The sequence below is a fragment of the Sebastes umbrosus genome, chromosome 17, assembly GCF_015220745.1.
Source record: "Sebastes umbrosus isolate fSebUmb1 chromosome 17, fSebUmb1.pri, whole genome shotgun sequence".
NCBI lineage: Eukaryota > Metazoa > Chordata > Actinopteri > Perciformes > Sebastidae > Sebastes > Sebastes umbrosus.
In genome coordinates, this window is record NC_051285.1 from 301003 (window position 1) to 311000 (window position 9998).

A 9998-nucleotide genomic window follows, 5' to 3' on the forward strand; every position below is an offset into this window, starting at 1 on the left:
TGGAGTTTTGTCCTCTCCGTCTCTGGAGGTTTGTCCTCTCTGTCTCTGGAGGTTTGTCCTCTCCGTCTCTGGAGGTTGTCCTCTCTGTCTCTGCAGGTTGTCCTCTCTGTCTCTGCAGGTTGTCCTCTCCGTCTCTGGAGTTTTGTCCTCTCTGTCTCTGGAGGTTTGTCCTCTCCGTCTCTGGAGGTTGTTCTCTCCGTCTCTGGAGGTTGTCCTCTCTGTCTCTGGAGGTTTGTCCTCTCCGTCTCTGGAGGTTGTTCTCTCCGTCTCTGGAGGTTGTCCTCTCCGTCTCTGGAGGTTTGTCCTCTCTGTCTCTGGAGGTTTGTTCTCTCCGTCTCTGCAGGTTGTCCTCTCCATCTCTGGACGTTGTCCTCTCCGTCTCTGGAGGTTTGTCCTCTCCTTCTCTGCAGGTTTGTCTGCAGGCAGGAAACAGGCCTTAAAGGTTCTGGCAGCTGATCAGAGGCGTCCAATCAGCACACAGCTCTCGTTAACACCTCATCACACTAACGAGCTACAAAAGGCCGTTAGACGACAGAAGAGACGCCAGAAAGATTCAACAGAAGAACTCTTCCTCTCTCAGAGCTCTTCAAACAACCAACACACACACACACACACACACACACACACACACGCACACACATACACACACACACACACACACACACACACACACACACACACACACAGACACACACACACACACACACACACATACACGCACACACATACACACACACACACACACACACACACACACACACACACACACACACATACACGCACACACATACACACACACACACACACACACACACACACACACACACACTCACACACACACACGCACGCACACACACACACACACACACACACACACACACACACACACACACACACACACGCACACACACACACACACACATGCACACACATACACACACACACACACACACACACACAAGATCAGTCAACATGTAATCAGATTACAGGTTTATATTCAGGCCATTAATGTTTGGGTATTATTCACTTTACTATGTTTCTGAACACACCTAGTCTGCAAAGGATGGACAGTATATATGTATATATGTATATATATACATATATACATATATACATACACTGTACATATATACTAATACTTAGATAAATAATCATACTGTCTATAAAAGTATTGTTCCTTAAATTTATTAGAAAGGAGGAGGAAACAAGGAACAAGGTCAAGATAGGAGGAGACAAGGAGAGGAGACAATGAGAGGAGGAGAGAATGAGAGAGGAGCGGAGAGAAGGAGAGGAGGAGATGAGGAGGAGGAGACAAGGAGAGGAGGAGAGAGGAGGAGAGAGGAGAGGAGGAGGAGGAGACAAGGAAAGAAGAGGAGGAGAGGAGGAGAGAAGGAGAGGAGGAGAGGAGAGAAGGAGAGAGGAGAGGAGAAGGTGTGAAGGAGAGAGGAGAGGAGACAAGGAGAGAGTAGAGAAGGAGAGAGTTGAGGAGGAGAGAAGGAGAGGAGGAGGTGAGTTGAGGAGAGGAGGAGAGAAGGAGAGAGGAGAGGAGAGGAGGAGAGAAGGAGGAGAGGAGAGAAGGAGAGAAGGAGAGAGGAGAGAGGAGAGGGGGAGGTGTGAAGGAGAGAGGAGAGGAGAGAAGGAGAGAGTTGAGGAGGAGAGAAGGAGAGGAGGAGAGGAGGAGAGAAGGAGAGGAGGAGGAGAGGAGAGAAGGAGAGAGGAGAGAGGAGAGGGGGAGGTGTGAAGGAGAGAGGAGAGGAGACAAGGAGAGAGGAGAGAAGGAGAGAGTTGAGGAGGAGAGAAGGAGAGGAGGAGGTGAGTTGAGGAGACAAGGAGAGGAGGAGAGGAGGAGAGGAGGAGGTGAGAAGGAGAGAGGAGAGGAGACAAGGAGAGGAGGAGAGGAGGAGGTGAGAAGGAGAGAGGAGAGAAGGAGAGAGTTGAGGAGGAGAGAGTTGAGGAGGAGAGAAGGAGAGGAGACAAGGAGAGAGGAGAGAAGGAGAGAGTTGAGGAGGAGAGGAGGAGGTGAGTGTATTTTAACCATCTGGTGTTTCTAAGATGAATAAAGTAGAAACAGTCTGTTGTTGTTGGCTTCACATCACTCAGTGTGTGTGTGTGTGTGTGTGTGTGTGTGTGGGGGGGGGGGGGTTGGCAGTGCCAGAAAGCACCACAGAAGAAGAAGAAGTTGTTGCCAAACCTCCAGCCGTGTCTCAGTGATCAGACAGTAATCAATCGTCTGATCAGCTGATGTATTTATATATATATATATAATATATATATAAGTGTATATATATATATATATATTTAAATTTATATATTTATATACAAAAAACACTTCAAACATAAAAAACAACATCAAATATATCAAATAGAAATAACCAGAGTATGACAATAAGTTCACTTATTAATATTATATATTATATATAATATTAATATAATGCATACATTCATTGTTTTTTTAGCTTTTTGTTTTTGTTTTTATTATTATATATTGTTGACACATATTTCCTTCATAAATAAAAATGATTTGAGGCTTTAATCTGGTAAATTTAATTTGTGAATGTGGAGTTAAAAGGAGATAACACTGTAACCATAGCAACCACATACAACATCTCTACAGTAAAGTGACCCGCCTGCAGTGATGATCAGTGGTTGTCATGGTGACGTCTCTCTGTCACGTGACTCAGTGTTTCAACATGGCCGCGGAGGACCTGCCGTCTGAGTTTGACGTCGTCATCCTGGGGACAGGTACAGAACACCTGAGTGTCTATTCCGTGTTGTGACCCGGGTCATGTGTCTGAACGAGTCTCTGCTCCAGAACATCCCGGGATCCCGGTCTGAACGGGTCTGAACCGGTCTAACCCGGGAGTCAGGGTTAGGGTTAGCTAGAGGCTAACGGCCCGTTCACTTAGAATGACAGCGGCTAGCAGCTAACGGCCAGCTGCTAACACTACCAAACACACAGCTGCTGTTTGGTAGTGTTAGCAGCAATATATACTATATATATCTATATATATCTATATATATAGATATATATATCTATATATATACAACAGTAGCGTTAGCTCTGCTGCTCAGAGCTTTAGCCTGATGCTAACAGCTAACAGCTGTCAGTGTGATGCTATCAGTTAGCATCCTGAATACACTACAATAACAACCTGACAGGTAACCAATCACTACTGTTACTACTGCTACTACTGTTACTACTGTTACTACTACTGTTACTACTGTCACTACTGTTACTACTGCTACTGTCACTACTGTCACTACTGTTACTACTGCTACTACTGTTACTACTGCTACTACTGTTACTACTGCTACTACTGTTACTACTGTTACTACTACTGCTACTACTGCTACTACTGTTACTACTGCTACTACTACTGTTACTACTGTTACTACTGTTACTACTGTTACTACTACTGTCACTACTGTCACTACTGTTACTACTGTTACTACTGCTACTACTGCTACTACTGCTACTACTGTTACTACTGCTACTACTGCTACTACTACTGTTACTACTGCTACTACTGCTACTACTGTTACTACTGCTACTACTGCTACTACTACTGTTACTACTGCTACTACTGTTACTACTGTTACTACTGTTACTACTGCTACTACTACTGTTACTACTGTTACTACTGCTGTTACTACTGTTACTACTGTTACTACTGCTACTACTACTGCTACTACTGTTACTACTGTTACTACTGCTACTACTACTGTTACTACTGTTACTACTGCTGTTACTACTGTTACTACTGCTACTACTGCTACTACTACTGTTACTACTGTTACTACTGCTGTTACTACTGCTACTACTGCTACTACTACTGTTACTACTGTTACTACTGCTGTTACTACTGTTACTACTGCTACTACTACTGTTACTACTGCTACTACTGCTACTACTGTTACTACTGTTACTACTACTGTTACTACTGTTACTACTGCTACTACTGCTACTACTACTGTTACTACTGTTACTACTGCTGTTACTACTGTTACTACTGCTACTACTACTGTTACTACTGTTACTACTGTTACTACTGTTACTACTGTTACTACTACTGTCACTACTGTTACTACTGCTACTACTGTTACTACTGTTACTACTACTACTACTGTTACTACTGTTACTACTGCTACTACTACTACTACTGCTACTACTGTTACTACTGCTACTACTGTTACTACTACTGCTACTACTGTTACTACTGTTACTACTGTTACTACTGTTACTACTGTTACTACTACTGTTACTACTGTTACTACTGCTACTACTACTACTACTGCTACTACTGTTACTACTGCTACTACTGTTACTACTGTTACTACTGTTACTACTGCTACTACTGTTACTACTACTGCTACTACTGTTACTACTACTGTTACTACTGTTACTACTACTGTTACTACTGTTACTACTGTTACTACTACTGTTACTACTGTTACTACTGTTACTACTACTGTCACTACTGTTACTACTGCTACTACTGTTACTACTGTTACTACTACTGCTACTACTGCTACTACTGTTACTACTGTACAGTACTGTAGTACACATGTGAGGTACACATGTGAGGTACTGAAGTACACATGTGAAGTACACATGTGAGGTACTGAAGTACACATGTGAAGTACACATGTGAGATACTGAAGTACACATGTGAGGTATTGTACTTTACTTGAATATTTCAATATTATAATACTTTATACTTCTACTACAGAACATTTATCTGACAGCTTTAGTTAGTTTTTCATTTTAATAATGTTAATGATGTTATTGTAATAATAGTATTGTTATTGTATTATTTATAATATTGAACAAACATTGTGAAGGTGTCACTAAAGCATGAGTAATAATAATAATAATAGTACAACAGTCACAGTTTTAATACTTTAACTACATTTTACTGATTAAACTGATGTACTGTTACTGAAGGAACATTTTCAATGCACGACTTTTACTGTAACAGAGTATTTATACTGTGTGGTATTAGTACTTTTACTGTAACAGAGTATTTATACTGTGTGGTATTAGTACTTTTACTGTAACAGAGTATTTCTACTGTGTGGTATTAGTACTTTTACTGTAACAGAGTATTTATACTGTGTGGTATTAGTACTTTTACTGTAACAGAGTATTTATACTGTGTGGTATTAGTACTTTACTGCAGTGAGCACACAATGCTTGAAGATTATAGAATCATAGCTGAAGAAAGTGTTTTATAAGTAGAATAAAATCCTCTAACTGTAATATATAAGTATACATTAATGAAGTATTTATTATGATATTTCTGGTCTGATCCCAACACTGATGAAGGAAGTACATACAGACGTAGGCAAAGTTGTTGGTAACGTTCCGTTAAAGAAAGAAAACCCCACAATGGTCACTGAAATAACTTGAAACTGACAAAAGTAATAATAAATAAAAATTTACTGAAAATTAACTAATGAAAATCAGACATTGTTTTTGAATTGTGGTTCAACAGAATCATTTTAAAAAACAAACTGATGAAACTGGCCTAGACAAAAATGATGGTACCACTAGAAAAGATGTAAAATAATGTGACCATAGGGACATGTTAAACTAAGGTGTGTCCTGTAATTAGCATCACAGGTGTCTTCAAACTTGTAATCAGTCAGTCTGCCTATTTAAAGGGTGAAAAGTAGTCACTGTGCTGTTTGGTGTCATGGTGTGTACCACACCGAACATGGACCACAGAAAGCTAAGGAGAGAGTTGTCTCAGGAGATCAGAAAGAACATTATAGACCTTCATGTTAAAGGTAAAGGCTATAAGACCATCTCCAAGCAGCTTGATGTTCCTGTGACTACAGCTGCTCATATTATTCAGAAGTTTAAGGTCCATGGGACTGTAGCCAACCTCCCTGGACGTGGCCACAAGAGGAACATTGATGACATATTGAAGAGACGGATAATACGAATGGTAACCAAAGAGCCCAGAACAACTTCCAAAGAGATTAGAGGTGAACTCCAAGGTCACGGTACATCAGTGTCAGATCGCACCATCCGTCACTGTTTGAGCCAAAGTGGACTTAATGGAAGACGACCGAGGAGGACGCCAAATCATAAAAAAGCGAGACTGGAATTTTCCAAAATGCATATTGACAAGCCACAAAGCTTCTGGGAGAATGTCCTTTGGACAGATGAGACAAAACTGGAGCTTTTTGGCAAGTCACATCAGCTCTATGTTCACAGACGAAGAGATGAAGCATCCAAAGAAAAGAACACTGTACCTAATGTGAAACATGGAGGAGGCTCGGTTATGTTATGGGGCTGCTTTGTTGCATCTGGCACAGGGTGTCTTGAATCTGTGCAGGGTGCAATGAAATCTCAAGACTATCAAGGCATTCTGGAGCGAAATGTGCTGCCCAGTGTCAGAAAGCTTGGTCTCAGTTGCAGGTCATGGGTCCTCCAACAGGATAATGACCCAAAACACAGCTAAAAACACCCAAGAATGGCTAAGAACAAAACATTGGACTATTCTGAAGTGGCCTTCTATGAGCCCTGATCTAAATCCTATTGAACATCTGTGGAAGGAGCTGAAACATGCAGTCTGGAGAAGGCACCCTTCAAACCTGAGACAGCTGGAGCAGTTTGCTCACGAGGAGTGGGCCAACATACCTGTGGACAGGTGCAGAAGTCTCATTGAGAGTTACAGAAATCACTTGATTGCAGTGATTGCCTCAAAAGGTTGTGCAACTAAATATTAAGTTAAGAGTACCATCATTTTTGTCCAGGCCAGTTTCATTAGTTTGTTTTTTAAAATGATTCTGTTGAACCAAAATTCAAAAGCAATGTCTCATTTTCATTAGTTCATTTTCAGTGAATTTTTATTTATTATTACTTTTGTCAGTTTCAAGTTATTTCAGTGACCTTTGTGGGTTTTTCTTTCTTTAACGGAAGAGTACCAACAATTTTGCCTACGTCTGTACATATTCACAAAATAAAACAACACAGAAATATATTCCACAATAAAAGCTTTTCAGATTAATGGAGGTGATGTAGCAGGTATTGATTATAGATGATTGATTATAGATTATTTATGATAGATAACTGATTATAGATGATTGATTGTAGATTATAAATTATACATTATTTATGATAGATTATTGATTATAGATGATTGATTATAGATTAAAGATAATTGATTATAGATTATTGATGATGTGTTCAGGTCTAGCTGAGTCGGTGGCAGCAGCAGCGTTCTCCAGAGTCGGTCAGAGAGTTCTTCACATCGACAGGTCAGCACTCGTATCTGCAAATATAATCTCAGTGTTCTGATTATTGATACGATTAAATCCATATATATATATATATATATATATATATATTCATATTACTTTGTGTGTGTGTTCAGGAGGAGTTATTATGCAGCTAACTGGGCTAGCTTCACCTTCAACGCTCTGCTCACCTGGATACAACAGCACCAGGTGAGTACAGCGCTGCTTTCTGATTGGCTGCAGGATCGTACTGCTGCTGACCATGAGGAAGTGTTGATCAGATGATTGATCAGATGAACAGTAACCTGTGTGTGCTGTAGGAGGAGTCGCAGCCAGAGGAGCTTCAGGATTGCTCGAGCCTGTTGGAGGAAGGGGAGGAGCTGATCTACCTGTCTAACTCAGACTCCGCCTCCATCAGTAACTTGCAGGTGTTCTGCTTCACCAGGTAAACCTCAGAGTCCTTTGATGACCTCCAGTCGAGGTCGACGCGCCGCATCTACACGATCAACTTCTCAACGGGTGTGGTCCACGCCATCCGGCTCGGTGTGGGAGGAGACCCTCGTGGGACCGCTCCCCCCGGCGCGTCCACATTCTCCGTCGCAACCGTCTCTAGGTCGGAATGTCGGAAAAATGTCCTAAATAAAGTCCGAAAAATGTCAAAAAATATCCGAAAAGCTTCCCTATTTTTTTGTTAAAATGTCAGAAAAAAAAATTCTGGAAAAAAAGTCAGAATAATTTCCGAAAAAGTTCAGAAAATGGCTCGAAAAACGTCCTAAAAAAGTAAAAAAAAAATCCTAAAATGTCTTTAAAACTTTTTAAAAAATGTCAGAAAAATGTCCTGAATAAAGTCTGAAAAATGTCAAAACATATCCGAAAACCTTCCTAAGAAAAGTTTTTAAAAATGTCAGAAAAATAAATGTCTGGAAAAAGTCGCATTAATTTCCTAAAAAGTTCAGAAAAAGGCCCGAAAAATGTCCCAAAACAATCCCCAAAAAGTCAGAAAAAGGGCAGAAAAAAAGTTAAAAAAAACGTTAAAAAAACAGTCAGAAAAATGTAATGTTTTTTAATACCTTAAAATAGTCAAAAAAATGTCCCAAAAAGTCAGACAAAGGTCGGGAAAATGTCGGAAAAATATAAAAAATATCCGAAAAAATGTCAGAGAAAAGTGTCCTCAAAATGTTTTAAATCATGAATTCCAATGTGCTGATGTGTAATATTGTTAATGTGGGTTAACGGTTAATTGTTAACATCCCTAGTCCTGAGACAGTTATTAATGTTGTTCTCAGTGAGGAAGATGAGGAGGAGGAAGCTCAGAGTTGTGATGCTCCAAACACCACAGAAGAAGACAGAGGAGGACCTGATGGAGACGCCGCCAAAGAAACATCAGAGACCGAATCTGCAGGTTGATTCTTCAATTAAACACTAAATATGATAAATATAATAAATATAATTAATATGATTCAGACGTTAATGTGAGGAGAAACTTCAGAACCAGTTTAACAGGTATGTTTTCATTGGTTGTAGATTCAAAGGAAGAAGAATCAAACCAGAAACCAGAAGAAGAGGACCAACAGGTGAGGGAGGAAGACAACCAACAGGTGAGGGAGGTAGAGGTAGAGGACCAACAGGTGAGGGAGGTAGAGGAACAACAGGTGAGTGAGGTAGAGGTAGAGGACCAACAGGTGAGGGAGGTAGATGAGGAGGACCAACAGGTGAGGGCGGTAGAGGTAGAGGACCAACAGGTGAGGGAGGTAGATGAAGAGCTCTGAATGACGGGTCATCATGACTGACAGATGTTTCGTCCAATCACACAGCTCTCCCAGACAGAGGGGGAGGAGCCAGAGGTCGATCAGCCAACCCCCGTTGCAGCTCAGAGCCAATCAGAGCCGACCAGGAAGAAGATCAGCTACGCTCAGCTGGTGAAGGAAGGACGCCGGTTCAACATCGACCTGGTCTCCAAGGTAACGCCATGTAGAAATAAACATTACAACATCATATAACAACTTTATTTAGACGGAACATTACATAACAATATAATATAATATAACATGATGATGATGATGATGATGATGATGATGATGATGATGATGATGTTGATGTTGTTCTTCCTCCAGCTCATGTATTCTCGCGGCTCATTGGTCGACCTGCTCATCAAATCAAACGTCAGTCGCTATGCAGAGTTCAAGAACGTCACCAGGATCCTCACCTATCGCCACGGCAACGTGGAGCAGGTGTGTTCACCTGTCTGTCTCTCTGTCTACCTGTCTCTCTCTCTCTCTCTGTTCACCTGTCTCTCTCTCTGTCTACCTGTCTGTCTCTGTCTACCTGTCTGTCTCTCTGCCTACCTGTCTCTCTCTCTGTTCACCTGTCTCTCTCTCTATTCACCTGTCTCTCTCTGTCTACCTGTCTCTCTCTCCGTTCACCTGTCTCTCTCTCTGTCTACCTGTCTCTCTCTGTATCTACCTGTCTCTCTCTCTCTGTTCACCTGTCTGTCTCTCTCTGTCTACCTGTCTCTCTCTCCGTTCACCTGTCTCTCTCTGTCTACCTGTCTCTCTCTCCGTTCACCTGTCTCTCTCTCTCTGTCTACCTGTCTCTCTCTCTGTCTACCTGTCTCTCTCTCTCTCTCTGTTCACCTGTCTCTCTCTCTGTCTACCTGTCTGTCTCTGTCTACCTGTCTGTCTCTCTGTCTACCTGTCTCTCTCTCTGTTCACCTGTCTCTCTCTCTATTCACCTGTCTCTCTCTGTCTACC

At 41.4% G+C, this 9998-nt stretch overlaps 1 protein-coding gene across 3 annotated transcripts in view; it reads left to right on the top strand.

Moving 5' to 3' along the window:
- Positions 1-2612: 2612 nt before the first annotated feature.
- The window catches only part of chm (CHM Rab escort protein), a 20815-nt gene continuing 13429 nt past the window's right edge, over positions 2613-9998 (top strand). Inside the window, exons 1-8 of one of the 3 annotated variants that reach the window (XM_037748773.1) lie at positions 2613-2742; positions 7203-7269; positions 7386-7458; positions 7569-7693; positions 8535-8650; positions 8773-8846; positions 9063-9209; positions 9363-9479. In XM_037748773.1, coding sequence (XP_037604701.1) covers positions 2652-2742; positions 7203-7269; positions 7386-7458; positions 7569-7693; positions 8535-8650; positions 8773-8846; positions 9063-9209; positions 9363-9479 — 810 coding nt within the window. In that variant the 5' untranslated portion in view covers positions 2613-2651. The remainder of the gene's footprint in view (positions 2743-7202; positions 7270-7385; positions 7459-7568; positions 7694-8534; positions 8651-8772; positions 8847-9062; positions 9210-9362; positions 9480-9998) is intronic. The other 2 variants (XM_037748774.1, XM_037748775.1) reach the window with 2 other exon arrangements.